General features: G+C 45.8%; 2 protein-coding genes and 2 long non-coding RNA genes across 8 annotated transcripts in view; 2 read left to right on the top strand and 2 right to left on the bottom strand.

Moving 5' to 3' along the window:
- The window catches only part of TOP1 (DNA topoisomerase I), a 96,599-nt gene extending 76,236 nt beyond the window's left edge, over positions 1-20,363 (top strand). The window contains exons 14-22 of one of the 3 annotated variants that reach the window (XM_025875595.2): positions 4,489-4,632; positions 5,440-5,625; positions 6,696-6,764; positions 7,305-7,419; positions 8,378-8,505; positions 11,468-11,562; positions 11,789-11,938; positions 18,649-18,751; positions 19,946-20,363. In XM_025875595.2, coding sequence (XP_025731380.1) covers positions 4,489-4,632; positions 5,440-5,625; positions 6,696-6,764; positions 7,305-7,419; positions 8,378-8,505; positions 11,468-11,562; positions 11,789-11,938; positions 18,649-18,751; positions 19,946-20,068 — 1,113 coding nt within the window. In that variant the 3' untranslated portion in view covers positions 20,069-20,363. The other 2 variants (XM_025875597.2, XM_025875596.2) reach the window with 2 other exon arrangements.
- Positions 2,303-6,459, bottom strand: LOC112827084 (uncharacterized). Its single transcript, XR_012374678.1, has 4 exons — positions 5,932-6,459; positions 4,007-4,808; positions 3,746-3,852; positions 2,303-2,863 (listed from the first exon to the last, which is right to left on the bottom strand). It is a non-coding gene; the product is annotated as an uncharacterized lncRNA (long non-coding RNA).
- On the bottom strand, positions 15,396-24,131 carry LOC112827085 (uncharacterized). 2 transcript variants are annotated; one of them, XR_012374676.1, is made up of 3 exons: positions 22,959-24,131; positions 20,896-21,020; positions 15,396-15,867 (listed from the first exon to the last, which is right to left on the bottom strand). It is a non-coding gene; the product is annotated as an uncharacterized lncRNA (long non-coding RNA). The 2 variants fall into 2 exon arrangements; XR_012374677.1 differs by having other exon boundaries at positions 15,396-15,741; positions 22,959-24,130.
- A 677-nt stretch (positions 24,132-24,808) lies between these two features.
- The window catches only part of PLCG1 (phospholipase C gamma 1), a 34,448-nt gene continuing 32,344 nt past the window's right edge, over positions 24,809-26,912 (top strand). Inside the window, exon 1 of one of the 2 annotated variants that reach the window (XM_025875593.2) lies at positions 24,809-25,120. In XM_025875593.2, the coding sequence (XP_025731378.1) occupies positions 24,904-25,120 (217 nt within the window). In that variant the 5' untranslated portion in view covers positions 24,809-24,903. The remainder of the gene's footprint in view (positions 25,121-26,912) is intronic. The other variant, XM_025875594.2, reaches the window with a different exon arrangement.

The following is a 26,912-nucleotide window of genomic DNA, read 5'->3' as shown; positions in this document are numbered from 1 at the left end:
TATCTAGTCTCATAGTCTGTAAAGTAACCCTTAGTAAAAGTGAGGCTCTTCAACCAGTCTTAACTTTACAAACAAAATTTGTCATTTTTTCTTTCTTTCTTTTTTTTATTTGAGAGAATGAGAGAGAGAGCATGAGAGGGGGTTGGGTCAGAGGGAGAAGCAGACTCCCTGCCGAGCAGGGAGCCCGATGTGGGACTCGATCCCGGGACTCCAGCATCATGACCTGAGCCGAAGGCAGTTGCTTAACCAACTGAGCCACCCAGGCGCCCTCATTTTTTCTTTAAATGAAGTACAGTAAACTTCAGAATCAGTTGTTGCTATTACATTGTATTCAATCCTATTAAAATATTCTTAGGGTGAAATACCCATTTCTGCCTTTTCTCTCTTTAGATCTTATAATTCTGTGAGGTTTCAGACCTTTTAAATGTAACCATCTTTGTGTTGAAGGGCTAGGTTGAAGGAAAATACCCTTATAAAACTTTATATGCTTAGGAAGCTCTTGATTTTGGTGCTTTATTAGAGAAAATAAGACATACGCTTATTTTTAAAAAATTCTGAGCCTGACTTTTGCAAAATTCTGAAGTATAAGAAATAAAACACTAGAACTTCTAGATATCATGGTAGAACATTTTCATGACCTTAGTGTAGATTTCCCAGGACACAAAATAAACACTAATGATTAAAAAAACAATTGACAAAGTGGACTTCATTAAAATTAAAAACTTAGGTTCAACAGAGAGGACACTGTTAAATACAGGCTGGGAGAGAATACTGGCAGCATGTTTATCTGACAGAAAACTTGTATCCAGATTATACAAAGGATTCTATAACTCAATAATAAAAGACAAACATCCCCCATAAAAAAGTGAAAGACTTGAACAGATGTTTACAAGATAGAGGAATGGCCAATAAGCACGTGAAAGAGTTCTCAACATCACTAATTATCAGTGGAATGCAGATTTAAACCACAATGAGATACTAATTCCAGTTCTAGGTATTTTTGCCCCAAATCAAATTGAAAACTTATGTCCACAAAAAACATGTACAAGAATGCTTATAGCAGCACTATATTTGTGCAAGTCTCAAACTGGAAACATTGTAGGGGTACATCAACAGAACACAGGTCTCGTCAGAGACATTAGGGATAGTTATAGATTACACCATATATACCAGCAGTTGAAAGGCGTGAACTACTGATAAATGCAGTAACATGGATGTATCTTTTTTTTTTTTAAGATTTTCTTAGAGTGTTGGGGGAGGGGCAGAGGGGGAGAGCAAGAATCTCAAGCAGACTCTGCGCTGAGTGTGGAGCCTGACACAGGGCTCGATCTCACAACCCTGAGATCATGACCTGAGCCTGAATCAAGAGTTGGATGCTCAACCAATTGAGCCACCCAGGCACCCCAACATGAATCTTAAAAACATGTTGAGAAGCCCAGACACATGAGTCTATGCTGTATGATTCCATTTATATAATCTAAATTAGGCAAAATCAATCTATGATGATAGAAATCAGATTAAAGGAATGGTGGTGGCTTAGTTGGTGATTGACCGGGAAGGGGCATGAGGGAACTTTCTCGAATGATAGAGAATATTCTCTGTCTTGATGGGGTGTGGGTTACATGGGTTATAAATTGTCACTTTATATCTGTATGACACTTTACACTTTAAATCTGTATGACAAAAGATGTATTGAGAATGGAAGATGAATAGCAAATAGTAGAATAAAATGCACTACTTATATCTGGAAAAGAGTTTAAATATATAAAGACCTCTATATATCAGCAATAGAAAGACAAACTTTTTAAAAGTGGGCACGTATGAAAAGCTAGTTGGATTTTCTCTTTAAACATGGTATTAATATATAGGGCCAGTTTGTTGTATCTTTTGTTTAAGTGGTAGATGTTTGGAGTTCACAGTGCCAGCCGCCCGTTCTTTCATGTTCTACACAATGGCAAACTCACATTGGGATCACCATCTGTGTGAAAAGAACCACTTAAGAGGCACCTGATTGACTCAGTCAGTGGAGCATGTGATTCTTGATCTCAGAGTTATAAGTTCGAGCCCAGCACTGGGTGTAGAGATTACTTTAAAAAAGGGGGGGGCACCTGGGTGGCGTCTGCTTTCAGCTCAGATCATGATCCCGGGGTCCTGGGATCGAGCCCCGCGTCGGGTTCCCTGCTTGGCGGGAGGCCTGCTTCTCTCTCTCCCACTCCCCCTGCTTGTGTTCCCTCTCTCGCTGTGTCTCTCTGTCAAATAAAATCTTTAAAAAAAAAAAATTCTTAAAAAAATAAGAGCCACTTAAGAATATTGGCAAATGTCATCATTCCCCAAGACAAATCTCAGAGAGGATTAGAGAATGGGATTTAGCTCATCTCCCACTTTGTATCCTGAGTCCAGATTCTGACCCCATTTACCCACTGTGCTTAATGAGTAAGTAATTATATTAGAAACAAAATATGGTAAGCCCACTAGTTAAAAGAAAAAAAAATCACCCAAAGAATGTCCTGTATAACTAAATCAAATTAGATTCTTATCCAAACAGAGGTTTGAATGGGTAGGGGAAGATGGGAAAGGCTTAAAGGCAGTCCCCCTATAGTAGTCACCTTGTTTTACTGAGATAGTTTTGATGAGGACCTTGTCTGGAAGACCGAAATGGGTATTTTACCTTCTAGTAGTCTGAGAAAGCTTGTTCAGGTGCACTTAACTGTCTGGATTCGGTTTAGAGAAACTGAAGGCAGCAGGGATAAGCATACTTCCTGGAGGCCCCTAGACCTAGACAAGGTGGCTTCTGCCCCTGCCCCCCATCTCTATGTCCTTATTTGAGAGAATCCTGGATCCTTGTGTCAAGAGCCCAGCCAACCTGTGAAGAAAAGTTGGTCTTGTGGTATCCTCTGTGAATGATTTATTTGTTGGGTTTTTCTAAACTTTCAGTGGCATGAGTAAGGAATTGCCCAAATGTAAATCTACGGGACTTTGAAGACTTGGAGTCAGGCTTTGGTAGGCCTGTGTGCTTTAAAGTGATGGCCAACAGCCCGCTCCTAAGCTGGAAACTGTACTATTGAAGATCAGTCGTGTGTGTGTGTGTGTGTGTGTGTGTGTGTGTCAGAGACATGATTGTCATGGAAATTTATTGTTGACTTGTATGGGGACAGCTGGTATCACACCTTTTTCTTCACCCTCTTAAATGTCAATATGTACTTAGAAAAATCAGTGAGAAATTTTCAGCTTCCCATTGTCAGGAAATAGAACTTAGATATTTCTTCTTAGATATTGTATCACCAAATGCTAAATCACCCACCCACAACAAGTAGTTACTGAACCTCTTGTTTTGTAGCCAACCAAGTACATACAACTTGGCCACACACAGTTGTGGGAGAGTGCTGATGAATCCTTAGCATACCCGGGTAAGCGTGCATTTCTGAGCATTGTTAGAGCTAGATGTAGAAGATATTTCTTGCTTTCACATAGCCCACTTTCCTGCATACTCAGAAGGCTAAGGCTAGTTACCTTGACCACAGTTCTTATGCTTCAAGGACCACACGTCCCATGTCAGGTGGGAAGTAGGCATATGTCATTATTAATCACTACCCCTTTCTCTTGTGGTTGGGGGAATTAAGAGCTGAGATTCTTGGGTTCTTAAGTTCCATCCCTTTATTCATGTCATATAATCTGTTTTAGGCCTTAGAATACTCCCTGCCCCCCTTGGGATTTCATGGGGTTTTTTTGTTTTTTCGTTTCTTACCTTTCACACTTGACAGTATCAGTCCTTGCTTGTGAGTCTGTTTCCATTCAACATGGTAGCAGAAATAGTCTCCTGTCACTGTTGATTAGATTCAGTCTTTTCACACCCTTTTAAAAACATTTCATCGGCATTAGAATCAATTTTTAAACCTTGTACCAAAAACTCTAATGATTAAAAAAAAAGTCTTCCCAGTAACATTGTTTCCCTCAGTCTAATCAAGAAAATTTTAAATGCAGAAGTTAGAAAATGGTGAATAATTACCACTGTTCCTGGAAGTCTCTGTGTTCCTTAGTAATTACGTGTTGTCATCTTTGGTTCTGCTTTCCTTGATAGTCTATCAGACTGAATGGTTGTCTTGGATTTAATGAAATTCAGTCCTAGCAGAAAACTGCTGTTGGGTCACAGATTCTGCAGCAGAGTGGTGATGCTGATGTGGGAATTGGGGATATTTAAACGCTTTGTATTGACAGAAGTCAGTTTTTGGTACATGTCATGTGGGCTTTTTTTTACAGAGGCTTTCTTAGCAATTAGACAGGAGCCAGTTGGGCTTGACAATGAAATGGGACAGCATGAGTTCTCATCAGGTTAGATGCTCTAAAACTTCTCTTCAGTACTCTTCTTTTTCTGCCTTGCTTAAGCTCAGGTTCCTTCTCTTTGGTTCAGAGCTCTGAACTTGGATATTCAAAGTCTATTTTTCCTCTACCATCCCTAAGCAATCCACATTTGGGGCTGGGTCTTTGCAGGGTGAGAAAGACTGGCAGAAATATGAGACTGCTCGGCGACTGAAAAAGTGCGTGGATAAGATCCGGAACCAGTATCGAGAAGACTGGAAGTCCAAAGAGATGAAAGTCCGGCAGAGGGCTGTAGCTCTGTACTTCATAGACAAGGTGAGCATCTCCCTGTCACGTTACCTCGTATGTTCAGCTTATTCAAGGTGTCCCCACCTTGTTTACTCCTCCGGGCCTTGTGTTAGAGCTGGAGGAGGACCGATCTCTGGTCCAGTAAGGAAGGTAGAAGTGGAGAGAGAGAGGCGTTTGGAGCATACTGCGCTCTGAATCTGAATCTGCAGGAAATACAGTGACATTTTCAAACTCTTTTTGACTATAAGCCACCAAAAAAATTTTATTTTACATCACGACCCAACACACATAAATATATTTGTGTGTAGCTGAAACAAAAGCTGCACAAAACAATGTTTAGACTTTCTATGAGCGGTGAATTCTGACGTTTTAATTTTGGTTTCTTGTTTTTTTTTTTTATAAAGGATGGTTATAACCCTTAAAATTGGTTAAACAATCCATTAATGTATCACAACTACAGTTTGAAGGACCATGCTCTAGAGATCAGTTTGTCAATGCCTTTTTGAAGATTCTGGTTTTTTCCCCCCAGTTTTACTCTGCCTAGCACAAATTCTGAATTGTCTCAAAAACTGAGCAAAATTAAGAGACTGTTGAGTTTGATTACTCAGAATAGGAAGAATACTCCTTCATTTGCTAATTTAAAAAAAAAAATCCCTATGATTCCCCATACTTCATTTAGAAGCAACAGTGTAGAATCCAGAATTCCCAAGTCTTTGCAGACTGATGCCCTGTCTCCAGAGAGAGTTGGGAGACTTCTGATGTGGGTTTCCTTAGAGATCCTGTGAGATTCAAGTTTTTTCATTTGTTCTCATTTTTCCCTCTCTTCCTGGACAGCTTGCTCTGAGAGCAGGCAATGAGAAGGAGGAAGGAGAAACAGCGGACACCGTGGGGTGCTGCTCCCTTCGTGTGGAGCATATCAATCTGCACCCAGAGTTGGATGGTCAGGAATACGTGGTAGAGTTTGACTTTCTTGGGAAGGACTCAATCAGATATTATAACAAAGTCCCTGTTGAGAAACGAGTAAGTTACTGTGGCCTGTTGCTCCCTGGCCTTTTTTTTTCCTTTCATTCATTCAGCAAGCATTTATTGAGCGCTTTTTGTATGCTCTTCACTCCGCTGGACATTAGGAAAATGGTTTGAAAGAGAGGGGAGAGGTGTTGTTGGGTGTCTTGTGGTACCTCCTTTTAGTCCCTGTCCCTTACCTCCCCCCCCCCCCAATGCTACACCTTCCTGGGGATGGGGGGATGTGTCCTATAGTAATACTCAACAGAGCATGCTGTAGAGAGTTGGCCCTCATGGCAAATTTCAGTATAAGACTTAACTCACATTACTGTAATGATTCAGCCACATTTCAGTATCCCCTGGTCATGTTGCACATCTGTCACGTTTGTAGCTTTTCTTCAACTTCTCCTCAACTCTTGACTGAGCAGAACAGTAGCCCTTTAGTCCCCAAATCTCTGAGCCCGTGCCAAAGAGGGCACTGCAACTCCACGTTTTCCCCCACGTGTTGGGCTTGAACCAGAGACCTACAGGGTGCCGGGCCTCCATAATCCAGCCCTTTAACGGTCTGATGTTTAATCAGTCATTAAGGCTTTGCTGGCTCTGGCAGTGGTCCATACTAAATAAGGCTAAAGATACATGATAATGTAATAACCTTAGATTGGGTTCCATCCCGGGGAGGTACGGGACATCATTAAGTCAGCTGACCAAATTGGAATATGAACAGCAGATTGAAGTATATATACATGTAAATTTATGAAGCTGATACTGTGCATATGTAAGGGAGTATCTCTATCCTTAGAAATTCTTAGGAAATACACAGATATTTGGGGTAAAGGGCTATTATTTAATACAAGTACACATAAATGGTTCAGGACACAAATAGGTGTATACACACATGTATGTAGAGAGAAATGAGGCAGACATGTACTGTGCAAATGGTGAATAATGTATAAAATGTTAATGGTTGGTGAATCTGGTAAAGGATGTGAGTATGTCTTGGGCTTTTTTATTTTCCAAGTTTTTGTAAGCTTGCAATTATTTCCAAAGTAAAGGCTTTTTAAATAATAGGTTCTACTTATTTCTTTTAGGTTTTTAAGAACTTACAGCTATTTATGGAGAACAAACAGCCTGAGGATGATCTTTTTGATAGACTCAATGTGAGTGGACAGAGTGCACTGGGTTGAAGGAGGGGCCCAGCCAGAGCCTCCTCACAAGCTCCTAAAGGAGAGGTTTGCCTGGGGGTGACTTGGACTAAACACTCTTCCTCCTGTAGGCACGCAGTAAATCCATGCCCAAAGCCCTGAGACAGGTGGACAAACCCTGCCTTTTATTCTCTTCTGGCTCTTGCAGAGTCTTCTCTTGGCTGGATGCCCAGCCACCTCTGCTGGAGACTGAAGGCCTTTCCCTGATATCTTATCAGGGAAGATCTTAATAGGGAAGGACAACTTTGCTTTATTGGCCTGCTTAAGATTAAAGTACTTCATAGGGAGGTATCATGCAAACCTGTTTTGGAATTCTTTTCACTTGGTTTTTTTTTTTTTTTTTTTTTTTTTTTTTTAACTTCCCACTGGCAGGACCATAAACTTGGCAAAATTGAGATTACACTGGCATAAATGTCCTAGAGCTTGCCAGAAAGGGCAGAGTGGTATGGCTTTTGCCTAAATCCCAATATCCTCTCTGTGCTTTGTCTCCTCCAGACTGGTATTCTAAATAAGCATCTTCAGGATCTCATGGAGGGCTTGACAGCCAAAGTATTCCGTACATACAATGCCTCCATCACGCTACAGCAACAGCTAAAAGAACTCACAGCCCGTAAGTACTGCTTGGTCAGATGGGCCTGTATCCTTCCTGGTGTGTACATTGCCCTTGCTCAGCTAAGTCCTAGATCCATTCTGCTTTTTCTCCTTAACTTTATGACTAGAAACTTTTTCTTCTATAGCTCTAGGCTTAGGTGTATAAACATAAAATCAGTGCAGTTTCCCCCTTCCTACCCCAACTTCAAGATTAATTTTCATGGAATGCTGACAGGAGCTTTTTACCTGCTCTGAAAATGCCTACATTTGATGTTTTATATGTATGTTATTTGAAAACTCACAGGGTGAAGACTTAGTGCTGTGATGTTGGTTAAATTGGAAAGAATAAGGTTGTGAAGGTTAATTTTTAAAAATAGCACGCACACACAAAGAAATAAGAGCACATCCTTCCCCTGCGGTTTCTGTCATTTTTCCCCCCTTAAGATACTAGGTAATATTCTTCTAAAAACTAGGTGCAGAAGTAAAATCAAGATCCACAAACTTTTTTTCCTAGAGCCCAGTCACTGCTAAATTCCCCCTGTCCTCTGTAAGTATGTCAGGTGGCCTTACAATATGAGCTGGAAAATCCAAAGAGGATATTTTGAGGACTGGTATTTTAGGGTGGGATAAAGGATGCCATGTGAGTTTAAGTTTTCTTTATAAAACAGATAACTGCCTTGTGGTTTTAAAATGTAAAGCTTGTGATCCTTTTGTCTTACCCTCCTCTACAGACCTTTTCTGTCCCAATTCCACATTTTCTTCAGGCTACGTTGGGTGGCTAGGTAGGGGAGGCAGCCTTTGAGACAAGCAGAAGATGATTCTTGACTCATAGGTTTTGACCTTGTGTCTTGGGAGAACGTGATCATCAGAGTGAGATGGGCCTGGCAAAGTCATGAGGAAGAAGAGCTGGGGAAGCATGTTGTGTATTCTCCTCGTGTATACATACTGTTTGACCCTCCCTGTTTCTTTCTTCACAGCGGATGAGAACATCCCAGCAAAGATCCTATCTTATAACCGTGCCAACCGAGCTGTTGCAATTCTTTGTAACCATCAGAGGGCACCACCCAAAACTTTTGAGAAGTCCATGATGAACTTGCAGTCTAAGGTATTGTGGGTCTGGATGGAGGGGTAGGAAAATTAAGGGAACCCCATATACTGTGGATAGATAATTTGCAAACGAGGCCTTCTGAGCTGTGATAGGAGGAGGCCAGTTCTAGGTCTGTTCTGGAAGACAGGTCCATGCTAGATAGACAAATGGAAATATACTAGGAGTTAGCTCTGATCAAGATACTGAGTATCAGGTACCCATTGTTTAGAAAATCTCCATTCTGTGAACAGAAGTACTGCACTGTCCACTTCCTGTTTTGAAAAACTAAGTTGATGTACCTTCTTTGAAATATTGCTAACTATTGTCCTTATTATAAATGAGGGTAATGGATATAAAGAGAGTCTTTACAATTTCTTGCCATAGCCCAGAAATACGATTTCCAAATTAGATTGTTTCAAATTGAAAAGATGATGAAACAATGATCTTTAATTGCCCCCTTATCCTAGCACAACTATTTTTATTTTTACACATTCCACATGAATCATATTTTTATGTAGCTCATCATCAAACATCTGTTGAATGCTGGCTTTGTGCCAGAGTTGCTGCCCTAGAGGGAGAGACTGACATGCAAACAAGTAGATGCTGTTCCTCCTCCATGTGCCTCTCCTCCTATGACTCTGCCTGGTACTGCACTTGTAAGCCACAAGGCACGAAACATTGGGTGGTTGGCATTTCTGTGTTAGCAGTGGCTACATAACCTATTCCAATGCACTAACTCGCAATAGAATTTGCAATATTTCACTTTAGAGCAGACACACAGGGTCACAAAGGACCAATTATCTTGAAATATACTTACCAAATAAATTTTAAAGTCTGTGATGTGCTTCCTTATTAAGTAAGATCTTAAGATGGGTCTGATAATGACTGTAAATCTCAGGCATAGTAATGGATATGTAAATGATGCTTCAAGGTTTCTGTCACAATTACAGTGATATGGAAATATCTGTACATATATTGGTGGTGAAGTCCTAGGTACTACTGGTGTTACTAAGGTTTGTTGCCCACAGTCATAATTGAAGAAGAAATGGTGAATTTCAAATAGAGGTTAGTGAACTTACAGATGCAATTCTTTTCTATCCACATTCACAGAATTCTGTACTAGGACATATGGAGTTTAAAATGGCTACTATACAGTAAGGCTACATACATTTCCAGGTCCACCATGTTTTCCTTCTATTGAAATTTCTTTAAGATAAATACCCAGTAGTAGTACATCTGGGTCAAAAAATATCCACAACCTACAGTTCATGCTACAGGAGCCATCTGGTTTTCCTGAAGGGGGATGCACATGTGCACAGTAAATGAATATACATCCCTAGGCCTCTCAGATCCTTAGACCATATGGTTGGCAGGCAAAGAACCCTATAGACCACCCTTCCTAGCAGCTCCCATTTGCTGCCACTCTGTTAAAGGGTCTTCTGGTATCATTTACTCTCCCCATGTTGTTATTCCAAGCCAGAAATTAAAAGCTTGAATATTCAGGTGCTGTTTACCCAATTCAGGCTACTCCTCCCTGGAGCATGAGGAGTTATTTTGTTGATCTTACTCTGGAACCACTGTTTGGGCAGCCCAGGCTGCCTGCCAGACGAGCCCTCCAAGCCCAGGAACCCTCTCCTGTGTGCCCACAAAGCAAACACATGCCCCTGTTTGCCAAGTGAATCAATGGAGTCTTTGATGCTTTGAGAGAATTTGAAACAGCCTGCCAATTTAGCATCCACAGAAATGGTTAAAAGATTGTGGTTTGTTACATTTCTAGCCTGAGAAGAATCTGGGTAGTGGTGTTTGTGATACTTTTGTGTATAGAATCCGTTCCTTCAGCTTGACTTTGGACAACATAGATGTTGGAAGTAAGCCATTTATAGTAAAATGCATTTAATGATTCTCTCACAATGGTGGCCTCTGTTTCTAGTCTTGGGCTGTGTATACCTAACAGACAGTTCTAGCCTGAGAGTAACAGCCCCATGTGTGTTGAATCAGGCAAGTATTTATTTACGCCGCAAAGGTTCCCTTGACTTCACAGGTTAGCAAGGCAATAGCACGTCCGAGGTTCTGCCCCCCAGCAGTATGAGCTGACTGGTTCAGGCTCTGGTTTCGTGGTGTTGCCTGCTGCTGTCCTTAAGCAGAAACGAAAAACTTGGGTTTTCTGGAGGTATTTCAAGGGTTCTATAAGCAAGAAAGGCTGGAATTGCCCTTGTTTTCTTCCTTTATAGAAAGCGCTCCATAGCCAAAAATGTTTTCAGACCTCTGTTTTTGAGTGATAACTACTTCAATTTCCTTGCCGTCTCAGCTCTCTTTTTTAAAAACAGAATGCCAGAGCCAAGCCATGCATAGGTTTGAACAGACTGGCTGAGCTGTTTGCTTCCTGGGTATTTCAGTTGCCATTTTTAAGTCCCTTAGGTACTCTACTCAGTGTATACTTTTTTCTTGAGAAGCTGGCAGCTCCTTCCCAGAGCACTGGCAGAATCTGAGTAATGAGCTGGGTTCCGTAGATGCAAGGATCCTGTCTCAGCTTCATAAAGAGTTCTCTCCTGTAGTATTCTGAGAATGAAACTACACCCTGGCACAGGATCCATTCGACAAACAGTTTTCATTTGTGGCCCTCCTCCCAGGTGTCTAAAGCCAACATGTCCTCTGATTGAAAGATTAGCACATTCCCAGTCCTGGCACGTTCTTTTAACCCGAGCTTCTGCATTAAGGGGGCCCTGGGTCACTGCCTGTAGAAGGATCACTTATTTCTTGAAGGGTCAGCAAAGAACATAAATGGCAAAATAGCAGTTGAATTCAGCAGTCACTGTACATCTCCTCTGTGCCTTCCAGAAGCCACCGCTGGGGGTTTTTTACCTGGCACACCACTGACAGCCTGCCTGCCGAGACAACTTTTAGGTTTCATCTCTGGTGGAGCCTGTCTTTTTTCTCTCTGGGCTGATTTTCTTAAACCTTACTGTTCTTCCTCACCTAGATTGATGCCAAGAAGGAACAGTTAGCAGATGCCCGGAGAGACCTAAAAAGTGCTAAGGCTGATGCCAAGGTCCTAAAGGATGCAAAGACCAAGAAGTATGTACCTGGTGTTGTGCAAAGCTGGGGTTTGGTTGACAGAAAAGTGGGGACAGTATCAGAGGCCCCGGGGCCCCAGCCTTTCTGGGGTTTCTGAGTGGTGTCTTTTGGAAATCTCTGTATTTAGGGCTTTCCTGTTTTTGCTGCCCCTGCATGGCAGGGTGGGGTTGCAGTGTTCTTGTCCCAGATGCTAGGCCTGGTTCTTGAATGACTTCCATTCTTCCAGGGTGGTAGAGTCAAAGAAGAAGGCTGTGCAGAGACTGGAGGAGCAGTTAATGAAGCTCGAAGTTCAGGCCACAGACCGAGAAGAGAATAAACAAATTGCTTTGGGAACCTCCAAACTCAATTATCTGGATCCGAGGATCACAGTGGCTTGGTAAGCACTGAGCCCTTCTTGAGTTCCTGCTGCTGGCTTGAAAAGGAGAGCGGGGAGGGAGGGAGTTGAGGAGCACTGTTGGCCTTCATATGCCATTCCTGCACTTCACACTTTAAGTCCTTTGGGAAACCTCTGCCTTTCTACTATGCGTAGTACAAATGCACTAGAACATGCTGAATGGCACTAAATGGTCAATAATGTTATACTGCCTTGGAATGTATTTATGTCTGTTTTTAAAAGGCAGTTGCAGCCCCTACCTCTGTGGAACTTGAGAACAGGAATGGGAATTCTTAGCCCTTATTAAAGGAAAACTATAAAAGAGCCGATCTGTCTGCACTCGAACTTTAAAAAAAATTTTTTTTTACAAGCAAAGGAGGAAAGGAACAAGCAGAAAAAAATAGAAATGAGAATATAGATCTCAGCAACCTACAGAAAGAGTTAGAGGAAGCTTACAACAAAGACGATAAATTCTCTATTATTTGTGTCCCCTCTTGCCCCACACAGTCCTAAAATGACATCCAAAATAAGCGGCTTTTATTTTTTTGAAGATGCTTATTAATTGAGTTGTTCTAAGCTTAGGTGGAAGAATCCATCTCTCTGGCACCTGCTCCTCTGTGTCAGGGGTTCCACTCAGCTCTTGCACCCTTTCTGCCCTTTCTGTTGGGTGCTAGAGGTTAGGTTAGCTTGAGGGGCAGTATGCACAGTGGTTAAGAGCATGAACTCAAGCCAGACAGCTAGGTTACAGTTTTCAGCTCCATGCTCTGTAGCTGCATGAGAATGTAAGCAAATTACTCAACTCTCTCTCTTAGTTATTTTCACGTGTACCTTTTTCATTAGTACATCTGTATTAACATCAACTTTAGAGGTCACGCTCATGATTTAAATGACACATGATGCTCTTAGAATATGTCCTGCACACCCTTAAAATTCATTCTCACCAGATGGACATGAAGGAGGCACATTCAAGCCCCCTACCCTGGGTCCGAGCTGTTGCTCCCTGAGACACTAATCCCCTTCTTTCTCCTTTGTGTGCAGGTGCAAGAAGTGGGGGGTCCCAATTGAGAAAATTTACAACAAAACCCAGCGGGAGAAGTTTGCCTGGGCTATCGACATGGCTGATGAGGACTACGAGTTCTAGCCAGTCTTGAGGGGCAGGGTTCTGTGAAAAGGAACAGTGTGGTTTGGGGAAGATGGATAAACTGTGAGCCTTGCTAACCCTCACACCTGAGGGAGAGAGGCGGCAAGTCTTAACAAACCAACATCTTTGAGAAAAGATAAACCTGGAGATATTATAAGGGAGAGCTGAGCCAGTTGTCCTATGGACAACTTATTTAAAAATATTTCAGATATCAAAATTCTAGCTGTATGATTTGTTTTGAATTTTGTTTTTATTTTCGAGAGGGCAAGTGGATGGGAATTTGTCAGAGTTCTGCCAGACAAATTCACTGTTTCACTGAAGCATTTGGATTCTCTTAGCTACTGTATACGAAGTCCGATTATATTGGTGCGTTTTTACAGTTAGGGTTTTGCAATAACTTCTATATTTTAATAGAAATGAATTCCTAAACTCCCTCCCCTTTCCCCCATTTCAGGAATTTAAAATTAAGTAGAACAAAAACCCAACGCACCTGTTAGTGAGAGTTGTCACTGTTGTCATGGGAATCAATTGTCATTAAACTTGAAGCAGTCGTGACATCGGCAGTGTTTTGGTTCAGACACCTGTTCACAGAAAAGCATGATGGGAAAATATTTCCTGACTTGAGTGTTCCTTTTTAAATGTGAATTTTTATTTCTTTTTAATTATTTTAAAATATTTAAACCTTTTTCTTGATCTTAAAGATCGTGTAGATTGGGGTTGGGGAGGGATGAGGGGTTGAGTGAGTCTAAGGATAATGAAATAATCAGTGACTGAAACCATTTTCCCATCATTCTTTGTTCTGAGCATTCTCTGTACTCTTCAGATATCCATCTTTTTCATTTTAAACCTAGTCTTTCACTTGAAAGATTTTATTGTGTAAAAAGTTCCACAAGTCAATAATTTAGAGGAAAATGAGTATTTGGTCCAAAAAAGGAAAAATAATCAAGAATTTAGGGCTTTTATTTTTTCTTTTGTAATTGTGTAAAAAATGGAAAAAAAAACATAAAAAGCAGAATTTTAATGTGAAGACATTTTTTGCTATAATCATTAGTTTTAGAGGCATTGTTAGTTTAGTGTGTGTGCAGAGTCCATTTCCCACATCTTTCCTCAAGTATCTTCTATTTTTATCATGAATTCCCTTTTAATCAACTGTAGGTTATTTAAAATAAATTCCTACAACTTAACGGAAACCTAGTGTCTGCCTCTTTGTTACCCAGAGTCCCTGGCCTGACTGGGGCTACAGGGCTGGGACTCCCGTATGGGATGTGGTCTCACTGCTCAGCTCAGCAAGGGTGGCTCCCTCCCCAGGAACTGGGGCTGGGCTGGGCCTGGAAGGGGCTGTACCTGTCCCGCTGCTGTGGATGTGGGTCAGAGGGGAGCCAGAGTCCACATCCTTGGATAAAAGCAGGCCCAGGAAGTAAGAGAGGGTATAGAAAATCGGTAAGAACAGGTGGGGTACAACAGCTATTTGGAGCCTAGGGTAGGAAATGTTTGTTGAGCAAGATGGCGTGAACGTATTTGGGAGGCAGATTTTCCACTTTCCGTGTGTGCTGGCCAGAAGCTGTAGGGAGCTTGTTCGGGTTTGCTTGTGTGGCTAAGCTTACAGTCAGGATGGCAGGAATTAAGGGTACTAAGCCAATTTCTAATCCAGTGCTCACTGGATCCCAGAGGCCCAAAGTAGACTCCCTGTGTTGATTGGTTAGTTGAAAAAGGGAGTGGTCACTACTCCCCAGGGCTCCTGTACGCATGTTGGTAGGGTCCCTACAAAAATGGTTCAGGGTGAAAGGTGAGTTATCCTGGCCAAACGAAGCAGGAAGGTCACTTAGCCCTAGGCCCTCTGGCTTGCTAGCAAGCACAGGTATATTCGGGAGGAGAGCCATCTCCTTGATGGTCTCTTAACTCCCTGGGGCTGGGCTGGTGTTGGCCCACAGAAGAGAACCCTGGAAGGTCCTTCTTGGCAAGCCTGCATTTCACTGGCCAGTGAGGGAGGGAACATTCACACCAGGAATAAAGGAGGTTATGTAGCTATCAGTGCTTTGGAGCAATTACAGCCAAGTTTTGTAAATTCTGTGGTGTTGAGGTAGCTAAACCATTGAACATAAAGAATGGCAACACAGAGGCTCTTGAAATAATCGAAACACTTAATGGCTGGGGGGGTAGGTGATGAGAATTTGGACCTGAGGTTTGGGACTTAAGCAGGACTGTCCACAACCAGGTGACAAACCTTGGTCCAGAACTAGAAATTAGGGGCAGGAGACCTTGCAGGCATAAGATTTTACTGATGAGGAGAAACTCCTGCTTACCTTTTCCAGCAGGGATCTTCCCACAAGTCCTCTGAGGGCAGGAGCACAGCAACTAGATCCTGGTCAAAAAAAATCGTGAAGGTCACCCTTGGTGGTGGCAGGCCTGGGAGAGCAAACCAGAGGATGGGAAGCTGACCCGGCCAGTGGGGATGAGGGAAGAGGTTGGACAGGTATGTGAGGGCCAGAGAGGACAGGCCCCGAAAAATGCTTGAGAACGGAGTTGGGAGAAGACCCACCCCCTTGCTTATTACTCCAGTAGGTTGGTTCCCTCTTCACACTTCAGCCTTGTCCAGAAGCAGAAGCCTGATGTGTAGTCTGAAAAACTCCCTCCTAACAGGCTTTTCTGTGATGCTCCAGTCCAGCTGTGGGCAAAGTGGGATGGTTTCCATGTGCCAGGTTATCTGGGTGCTTGCTTGGCTCCTCTTTCCCTTACCCCCTGCATCTGCTCAGCAGCTCATGTCCATTTTTTTGTCAAATCCACCTTGGGCCTATGTCATATTTAAAAAATGAAAAAAGTCTTGTAACTCCCAGCCGTTTCCAGCCACCACCCCCTCCGTCTCCCATTTTACGTACAAGCGCCTGGAGTGAGTCACCCGCCCTGCCGGGTCATTCCTCCACCCGCTGCAACCGGCTTCTGTCCCACCTTGACTCAATCCTCCCTCCATTCTGACCACAGTCACCAACGAATGAATGACCAAACTAACAAATGGGCTCTGCATTTTGTATCTTAAGTTCTTTGTGGTGCTGGACACTTAACCACTCTTCCATTTAATAGCTCTATTGAAAACATTTTACGTATCATAAAATCCACCCATTCCAAGTATATTTTTAGTAACTACTGAGGGCTATGGCCATGACCATAAACCAGTTTATGTATATCATCCTCCCCAGTAAGATCCCTCGTGCCCACTTAAAGTTAATCCCCACTCCCACCTCCAGCCTCCACTAATCTACTTTCTCTATAAATTAGTCTTTTCTGGTGGACATACATACAAATGGAATGGTACAACATGTGAGCCCTTCCCTCTCCAAGCACTTCTCTCTAGCTTCCATGATGGCACCCTCTCCTGGTTTTACTCCTGTCTCTCTCAGGCTGCTGCATCTTGGTCATCTCCCCTCTCTGGTCCTGGCTCTGTGGCTCTCTCCTCTGCACAGAAGAAAGGGGCTAGTGGATTTCATTCGCACAGGAGGGCAACAACTCCCAGACCTCCCATCTCCAGCCTAGGCCCCTTTCCTGAGCTCCAGACCCATGCTGGAGCTGCAGGACATGTCCCCAAGCTACTCAATCTCAAATCTCTGGAACTGAGCTCAGTACCAACTACTCCGCGGCCACTGGGCTGTGTCACATCTCAGGGAAAGACACCACCATGCACTCTGCCCCTCAACCAGAGTCTAGGGCCACCACCATCCTTCACTCCTTTCTCTTACCTCCACATCCAGTAAATTACCAACTCTGAAATCACCTCCTAAATGCCATATACATCAAATACAGGTATTTCTCCTGCAAAAAGCTTTATAATTTTTTTTTAAACTCAGAAAAGAGTTTACTTATTTCAGTCTTTACAAAATCCCTCATATAATGGGATGCTCTCTCAACTTGTTTTGAACCAAAAAGCACTTTTTGGAGAAAAGACATTACCCTGAAATGACCTCAGTCAAGCTAGTTTTGGACGATTATAAGTAGTCCCCTGACAAAATCAGTGAACAAGGAGGCAAAGAAATTTACCACAGACTTAGTAATTATTTCTCACAATCCCAAGTATTACATATAAACAAGCCTCTTAAAGGTAACTTTAATAGCAAGACAGCATTGATTTTTTTTTTTTTAGGCTTGGCAATAGTATGATAGTATATATATGTGTGTATATATATATATATATATACACACACACACACACATACGTGTGTGTATTTTAACAGTTTCAGCAAAACACATACTTAAACAGACTTAAGATTTGTGTCAAAATAATATGGAAGGGGTTAGTGGGTGGAGTTTGACATGAAACAAGAGTGGCCAGGGGCGCCTGGGTGGCTTAGTCGTTAAGCGTCTGCCTTCGGCTCAGGTCATGGTCCCAGGGTCCTGGGATCGAGCCCCGCATTGGGCTCCCTGCTCGGCGGGAAGCCCGCTTCTCCCTCTCCCACTCCCCCTGCTTGTGTTCCCTCTCTCGCTGTCTGTCAAATAAATAAATAAAAATCTTAAAAAAAAAAAAAAAAGAGTGGCCATCAGTTAATAATTGAAGCTGGCTGATGGGTACAAGGAAGTTCACTATACTATCCTGTCTACACTTACATACATTTGAAATTTTCCATATAATTTTTAGTGCAATACAGTAAGTAGTTATTATGCAGATCATTAATATATACCTATGAAAGAAATGAAAGTTGTTTTGATATTACACAAAAGGTAATTATGCTTAGATTAAGATTTCTAGTAATGGCATCACATACTGACTCGAAAAGTATTCTCTTCAACAACATGAATGAGTCTCAAAAACATGCTGAACATAGACCACGGTTACATACCCCTTGATTCCATTTATATTAAATTCTGGAAGAGGCAAAACTACTCTAGTGATGGGAAGTGTGTTAGTGATTGCTGGACGAGAGGGCAGGGGAGACTGACTACAAAGGGGCACTGAGATTCAGGGTGATGGAAATGTCCTGTACCTTGATAGGGTGGAGGTTACATGAGGGCATACATTTGTCAAAGCTCATCAAACTTTACACTTAAAAAGGGGTCCACTTTTTTTTGTGTAAGTTACTCAATCAAGCTGATTTTTCAAAAGTACTCTGAAACTTAGAAAGCAGTGAAGGTGATGTGCTTTCAGAAATTATATTAGATGACTCAAAGTAGCTCTCCTGGTGACAACTACATAGAAATCAAAGATTCATAGAGAATTTGAACATAAGTTTATTACTGCAAAGGTGAATGTAGGAAAAATAAATATTCATAAGTATACTGTTTTAAATATGTGATTTAGAATATGTTTAACTAAATAAACTTATATTGGCCATTTGAATCATGTGTCTCTAAAAATGTTTCTGTTTTAGTTGCAAAGAAGCCACAAAACATCTGGAGTGCCCTTATTGCAAAAACAAGTGATCACCTTATACTGGGAGTTGCCATATCTCCAGGCATACACATTATCTCTCACTTAGCTCTACCCTCACAGCTACCAACAGGTGTCTCTTCTCAGTGCTCCAGGGGCCTTATCACATTGAATTGTCATCTGTTGACAAACGTCTGTTGGCATTTCTTTACCCACAAGTGGAGTGAGAACTTGGTCTGATTCATCTCTGCTGTCTTCCTGCTATAGAGGAGCATCAGGAGAGTTTGTTGGAAGAAAGAAAGAGAAAGCAGAAAAACCGCAGGTAAGCCTGGGACTGGGCCAGTGGCTAGCAAGGGCTCTCCCCTTCTCTTACTTCAGTGAAACAATTATAGTAACCCTGCCCACCTCCCTGAACAAGGTACATCTGGAGCCCAGCTCTCCTGCCACAACACCTGGAGCCCACTACAAGAGCCCATCAGCAAAGGGTTAGTAGAGTCTGCAGAGAGAGAAGTCCTGGCAGTGGCTGGGCCAGGCCTGGTTTTGCCTTGAAAACACGAGGCTCTGGAGGGGCTCAGGGTCCATCCCAGGTACGAAGGGAAGCAGAAAAACATGACCTAAAAAGTGAGATCCAGGGTGCCTGGGTGGCTCAGTCGTTTAAGTGTCTGACTTCAACTCAGGTCACGATCCCAGGGTCCTAGGATCGAGCCCCACGTGGGCTCCCCACTCAGCTGGGAGTCTGCTTCTCACTCTCGCTCTGCCCCTCCCCATGCTCGTGCTCACTCTCTTTCTCTCTCTCAAAGAAATAAGAAAAATCTTTAAAAAAAGAAGAAGAAGCGTGAGATCCAACAACTAAGTTGGAGCCATAGATAGATATTGGGGCCAGAGGTCAAGAGCCTGAACTGTAGGTTGTGGGGTGGAGCTCAAGGTGCACTGAGGTGAGTGTTAAGTACCAGCTGTATACAGAGGTACAGGTTAGCCAGTTCAAACTCAGAGATGAGCTGGTCAGACACCGAACATAAGAAACTACCAAGCAAAAATTTTAAAGAACAGTTTTAAAGAAAATGGTACGAGGAAACAAAACTGTAAGCCTATAACTCTGCCTACTTTCAATTGTGGAAGGGGCTTCATTGAGCTATACTTTTATATTATCCCTTCTATATTCATGCAAGGTCATTACCAGGAACAAATGAAAGCTGCATATCTAAAAAAAAAAAAAAAGAAAACCGCGTATCTGTTGGGAACATTCTCTATTATCTCAATCAAATAAGTGTCCATATGAGAAACATCTTTTATAATTGCACCCCAGGAAAATTTTTCTCCCCCGGGGAATCAGTTAACAGAATAAAAAGTTTTTGCTTTGGCTACCAGGAAGCTCAGCCACATTTGATTCTCAGTAACAACAGTCATGTTAAGCCATACTAACTGTATTATATTCCTCCTTCTTATAATAGCCTATTCCAATTCTACAATGCAATATTTTTGTCCTTTGTTTTAAATACTCTAAATTTTTTTAAAGGACGGGAATGGAATACATTTGAGATGGGCACAGAGATTCTCCTTCAAGGAAGCACTTGTTGCCCCTGCTGCTGGGAGACCTGTCAGCCCTCAAAGATCGCCTCGGTTCCAGAGAGCCATGTGACTGAGGCTCTGCTCTTCCCAGGGCTGACTGAAGTGGGACTATGAAGGCCCAGCCATTTCAAGCCAGCCCCAGACGACAGCTCCCTGGAGGTTGCCTGAGGCTGTCACCAGGCCTGCATCACAGCTTAACTTCTCCCTGTGCCCCCTCCTGTTTCCTTCTCTCTCTCCCACAGTGTTGATCCCAAGAGCCCTCCCTCTCAAACATTCTGCACACTAGCCTCTGCCACCGAGTCTGCTTCCCAAAGAACCTAATCTGTGACATTTAATCAAATACAGACGGTCCCTGATTTATGGTAGTTTGACTCACGATTTTTTAGCTTAACGATGGTGCAAAAGCGATATGCATTCAGTAGAAACTGTACTTTGGATTTTGATCTTTTCCCAGCCAGTAATATGCAGTGCGACCCTCTCGTGATGCTGGGCAACGGCCATGACTCCCAGTCAGCCATGTAATCAAGAAGGTAAATAACCCATTCGCTTACAACCACTCCACCCATACAACCATTCTGTTTTTCACTTTCACTACAGTATTCAGTAAATTACATGAGACATTCAACACCCTATTATAGAATAGGCTCTGTGTTAGATGATTTTGCCCAACTATACGCTAATGTTAGTGTTCTGAGTACATTTAAGGTAGGCTAGGCTAAGCTATGATGTTCAATTACAGTAAATGCATTTTCGACTTACACTATATTTTCAACTTATGATGGGTTTATTGGGATGTAACCCCATCATACGGCAAGGAAGATCTATAACTAAAAATAGAAAACATCATGTAGGGGTATTATGGAAAGGGGTGAGAATACACAACGAAATAATTCATACCCACACGGAAGGCAACATTAGCATTGACTCTGGAGCCAGGCTGCCTGGGTTTGAACCCCATCTCTGCCATCTCTCAGCTGTGTGTCCAGAAGCACGTCTCTTTCTCTCTGCCTCAGTTTTTTCATCTGTAGGTTGGAAATAATAAGGGTACTTATCTCATAGTGCTGTAATAAGTAAATGAGCCAAATGTGGGTAAAGCAGTTATATTTATATAGGGCTTAACTCTATGCCAAGTGCTGTTCTAAGTGTTCGATAAATAAACATCTATGAGGTCAGGCCCACAGGGCCAGAGGGGCATCTGAGCTGGGACCCATACTCAGAATCCAGGCACACCTAGGTATGGGGTGGGCCGGGGCATGCTGAAGCACGAGTGCTGACAGAAACAGGCCCAAGCAGGGCTAGTCTGGGTGATGTCAGGGCATGTATCTTGTGTGGGTTCTGGGCTGCTCCCTCCAAGCCAGCTCAGCTGCATGCATTGCCAGGAACACCCACGTACCCATATATATGCTGAGCTGGGGGAAGCCCAAACCAGCCACACCCTCTGCATGCCCTGCTTTTCCTGAATCTCTCTTGGTGGAGGGAGGCACCTGAGGCCTGAGATGCTAGCTCAGAAGTCCCAGGAGGAAATGGGGCCTTTTTTCTGATTAAGGGCCTGGCAGCAGACTGAAAACATGAGCTCCTGTTGATAGAGATTTCCGGAGCCCCTGGGGGCCTAGCCCTGGAGGCAAAAGCAAAAAGCAAGGAAACATAGTCTGCGTGCTAGAAAGCTCTCAGAAAATGGAGACACAGAAATTTTAAAAGTGTATCACAGCCTGCAGGCTGCCCAAGTCAGCACAAGAAGCTCAGTGAGGACTGTAGCACTTTGCAGGGGGTGTCCAGGACAAATGGACAAGATCAGATAAGCATAGAGAGGCCCCATTCAGTCCCCACCTGTCTTCCTGGCTTCATCACCTGCCGTGTTCCCCCTCACTTAATAAAACTCTAGCCTTTTTATTCCTACATTCATTAAGCTCTTTCTGGCCTCAGAGCCTTTGTACATGTTGTTACCTCTGCCTGGAAAGTACTTTCTTCCAACCCACCTCTAATAATTCACCTGGCCAGCTATTCACATCCTGTAGACCTCTGCTGAGTTCTAGAGAGGTCTTCCTTTTCTACTAAGAGAGAGCTAAAGTAAAAAAAAAAGTAAAAAAATAAAAAAAATTAAAAAAAAAGAGAGCTAAAGTAGGTGTCCCTCATGTTTTATCGGTAGCTCTCTGTGCTCTTCCTCCCTACCCGCCATCACAACCGTCCCTACATAACCGTTTATCTGTTTAATGTCTGAATCCCTGGACGGTTGGTGCTGGATTTCTCTTTTTCTCCCAACCCAGGACACTAAGGTCCAGCACGGGGCAGCTCAGGGGCAGCACCACTTTAAGCCCAAGGCAGCCCAAGCCATACTCTGTGAGCATTCACGTTCTGTGAAGTTCCCTGTGCCCAGGGCCAGCCATGCCCAGGGAGGGCCTCCCCTCACCTGTAATGACTAGCCAGCTAGCCTCTGTGCCCACTGACTGCTGACCACCAGGACCAACTTAAAGCTCTCTTGTGAAGCAAAAAAAAAAAAAAAAAGCATGGACTCAAGACAGACCTGGGTTCAAATTCCCACTTGTTACTCGTGTGGCCTTGGGGCAAGTTGCAGAACTTATCTGAATCTCAGGTTCCTCATCAGTAAATTGGGGACAGTAATCCCTGATTAGAGGGTAATTATGAGGATCAGGTGTGATTACACCTGTAAGCCTTGTAGTGCTAGGCCAGGCACTGGGTCAACTTTTGTGCCCTCCCTCCCACTTTAAAGGGTGGGCACTAGGTGGCAGTCCATCTCAATCACTCCACCTTCCCCAGGTGGCTGAAGCTTACAAAAGTCTCAGCTTCATGCTGGATTCTCAGCTTCCTAGGGGCCACACTTGAGGGAATCTAAACACAAACCCACACAAATTACCACTGCAGCAAGATAAAGTCAGAGGCAGCCCCAGACACGAGTCACCACCCAGCGGGTAGGTTGTCTGAGCACACACTCATATACTCACGAATTCCTGACACCTGGGTCCTTTTCTGGCATCAGCTGAGTGCTCTGCTGGGCCTCTAGCCTCTAAAAGTTGTCCTGCTTTGCCTGACTCAACATCTGTCAGACCGGCTCCACTGTGACCACAGGTGTCTTCAGTTTGTCTGTGAACGGGGGCAGCTACACTGCAGGGGCAAGTCTAGGGGATGGCTTCAAGAAGACAATGTGAATTATTCAAATAACCACTAAAAGGCCTTGTGGCTGGAGCATGGAGGTTGAGGGCGAGGTGGTGAGAGACAAGGAGGGAGAGAGAGAAAGGGGCCCGACCATACAGGACCAGCTGGGAGAGGAGGGAGTATAGATTTTAAGTGCAGTGGGAAGTCATGGAGGGTTTGAGGCCGGAGGTAGGGGATCGCGATTTAATTTCCTCTTAAAGATTACAGCATGAATAGATGCAGGCAAGATCAGGGAGAGTAAATAGTCTGGATGAGACAAGATGGACGTCAGGCTTGTGGGTGGAGTGGAGATAGCCGATGGTAGAGCAAAAAGGCCTTGCTAGATTGCTGGGTGGCTGAGGCCGACAGAGGAATCAAGGATAACTCCAAGGGTTTTGGCCCAAGCACCTTAGAAGACTTAGTGCCATGTTCCGAGAAAGTGAAGACTGCGGAAAGAGCTGTTTGAGGAGGGAGGTGAGACGCTCATGTTAAGCGGGGCCGTGGAACAGACAGTGGGATGCCGGGGAAATACAGGTTTGGGGCTACGTGTGCCTGGGTCTGGGGTGAAGCCATGCGAAAGTTCGGGTCGCCTTAGGAACTGGCTCAGGACCTAGCCCAGAGGAAGAGGAACTTCTGGGGTTGAAAGGCAGCGGCCGGAGAGGCAGGAGGAAAACACGGGGAATTAGGCCACGAAAACCAAAGCTCCGGAAAGCATTTGCAAGAGGGGCGCGTGGAGGCGGAGCATGAGGTGGGGCAGTGGCTGATGAGAAGCACAGAGATGGAGGCCACCGGGGGCCACAGGTCTAAAGGCCCTACAGCGGACGCTCAGGCCTGGGGGCTTCTCCGAATGACGGGTCTGTCGAAGGCCACACCGGCCGCAAGGGAGGGACAGACGGGAGCCCGGCCGTCGCAGGAGCGGCCTGAAGGCCAGCCCTGCGCTGCCAAGAGGGAGGGGCGGGACATGCCTGCTGTCCATCAGAGCCCACCGGCCAATCCGCAGGCTGCTCCGCCCCCGCCCCTCCCCGGAGAGGGCGCGCAGAGGACCCGCCTCCGCCGCCGCAGCCGCTGCTGCCGCCGCCGCCGCCGCCGCCGCCGCCGCCGCCGCCGCCGCCGCGGGTGTGAGGCGGCCCGGCCTGGCCTGGCCTGGCTGGCTCCCTCCGCCGGGCAGCCCGCCCAGGTAACCGGGTTCGGCCGGCGGGCCTGGAGGCGCTCTGCACCCTCGCCTCTTCTCCCGGCCGCCGCGCGGGGAGCGAGGTTGAGAAAACGGCTGCGGCTGGGCCTGTACGGAACAGTGGGCTGGGCGGCCGCCTGTGCGTGTACGACTGACTGACGGGCCGACGCGGGGCTGTCGCGCGTGACGGGGCCGGCCGGGGCAGCGTGAGGAAGCTGTGCGGGACGGAGCGACAAGCTGGTTGACCGCGAGCGGCGCGCGCGCTCCCGCCTCCATTTCGTCCCGCGCCCCCGACCGGGGCCTGTCCGGGGGTCGCGGGGCGCAGGCGCGGAGGGCGGCGGGCGGGGGTCCTCTCCACGGGCGCGCGGGCGCCTTTGTTCCCGGCGCGCGGGCCGGGGCGGGACCTGAGAGCCGCCCCGCCTCCCGCTCAGGCCCCGCCCCGTCTCCGCCCGCAGGACCCGCCGCCGGGCCCGCTCGCCGGCCGCCTCAGCCGCCGCCTCCTGCTCCCGCCGGTCGGGCCTGCGCTGCCGCGCCGCCGCCGCCCCCCCTCCACTCCCGCCACCCCCACCCCCAGTGCAGAAGCCATGGCGGGCGCCGCGTCCCCCTGTGCCAACGGCTGCGGGCCCGGCGCGCCCTCGGACGCCGAGGTGCTGCACCTCTGCCGCAGCCTCGAGGTGGGCACCGTCATGACTTTGTTCTACTCCAAGAAGTCGCAGCGGCCGGAACGGAAGACCTTCCAGGTCAAGCTGGAGACGCGGCAGATCACGTGGAGCCGTGGCGCCGACAAGATCGAGGGGGCCAGTAAGTGCGCCCCTTCCCCGGGGCCCGCTGTGCGCGGGGGCCGCGGGAGTCCGCGCTGGGCTCCCGCGCGCCCAGGCCGCCGATGGAGTGACTTGGGTAAACTTTCGGGCCCTCCCCCACAGCCTCAGGGCCCCGCCCCCGCCTGGTCCCCGGTGGTCACCGGGGGCGGGGGGCATCCGGGTCCTCAGTCACCTGACAGGACACCCCCTCCCCCCCTCCCGGGGGGGAGTGTACTAGGCGCTTTGCCCAGAGGCCTAAAAATCCTAGCCCGTTGGAGACCGGCGGGCAGGCATCGGGTCCCCCCTGTCCCGGGAGTGGGGTTGACCGAGGCGAGGGAAGCCCAGGCAGCGTCAACCCGCCTAGCCCCAGAATCCGGCCAGACCAGACGGTCACCGCCCACCACCTTTTTTCCCAAAGGAGTAGGCCTGGTGAAACTTTCTGGGCCCCCGGGTTGGGCTCTATTTGCAAAGGAACCTTTGGGTTCCCTGAGTAGAACTTAGATGTTGGGGTAGGGTTGGTTTTGGATCCGAGCCAGGCCTACTCATCTGTCTCTTGGGGAGAGGGTGGAAGGTGGTCCTGTTTGGTTTGGAAAAGCCTGAGAGAAGGCAGTGGCTTTTTCCCGCTGCTGCTTTTGTCTTGAAGCTGAATTTTAGAGGTTTGCGTGGATGGGCAGACACAGAGCCAGGACAGGGACTCTTGGTAAAGGGGCCAGGCTCCCCTTGCCCTTGGAAGCACATTCTCAAGAGCTTGGCCCAGAAAGGCCAGCCTCAGTGCCTTGGAGTCAGGTACTTTTTTCAAGACTGTGCAGCCAGTTTGGGGTCTAAGCCCTTTGTGTCCTGCGTCCCGTGTTTCATGGCTGCAGGGAGCTGGGAGTAGCTACTTTTGGTTTCCTGCCTCTTTGCCTTCTCAGGCCTGAGCTTGGCTGCTTTGGGACAGGTCTAGTTGGGAGGAGGGAGTTGGGGGATTTTGAGAAACCCCTGATCTTTGAGTGTTATGCCACTTAGTGCATGCCTGTGCTGTGGCCGGATGGGCACCCGGCTCTGCCTTCCATACCCCCGCCTTCAAGTGTGGGAGGTAGTGTGTCTGCAACCCTAGGTTGTGGGTTGCTTTCTGCAAGGACTCCCCTAGAGACTGGTGTTAGAGCCAGGGTCAGAACCAGGTCCATGTGGAGGCGGGGGGTCAGGAAGTGACACCCCAGGGGAGGGTCCTGCAGGCCTCCTTGGCTATGGTGTACATGTGTGTAGATGGGTGAGGAGATTGAGAGGAAGGAAAGTCTTGTGGTGAGGCCGCCATCCTCAGCTACGAACTCCGGACCTGATACGGCTGCTGAACTTAGAAATGGCAGCTGCCTTCCTCTGCCTCCATCAGCCCTGTCAGCTATCGAGAGAAAATTTAGTGATTTGAGAGACTGGATTCCAAAGACACCGCAGGGAATCAGATAGTCCTGGGGACGACACCCAGGCATCAAGACTCCAGGCACAGCCCCTTCCTTGCCTTTATGGTGCTCCCTGTGCTCTACTCAGTTGGTGGCACTGGCTGGAGGTTCCCTGATAGAGATTTCCTGCATCTCATCTTTTCCTAACAGACTGCACTTCAAACCGTGCATGTGATCAGCAGGCAGTAAGTGCAGCACCGTGGTTGAAGGCAAGGCTGGATCTGAAGCCCATATATTAGTTGTGGGCCAGTTACTTATTTTTCTCTGAGCTAAGTTTCCTTATCTGTAAAACAGTGGTAATATATACACTATGTATGGTTGCTTTGGAGATTAAATGAGAATTGTAAAACCTTTAGC

Source organism: Callorhinus ursinus, unplaced genomic scaffold, assembly GCF_003265705.2.
Source record: "Callorhinus ursinus isolate GAN/ISIS: 27379988/994484 unplaced genomic scaffold, GSC_fseal_2.0 scaffold38, whole genome shotgun sequence".
Taxonomy (NCBI): Eukaryota; Metazoa; Chordata; class Mammalia; order Carnivora; family Otariidae; genus Callorhinus; species Callorhinus ursinus.
This window is presented reverse-complemented; position numbering and strand designations above follow the sequence as displayed.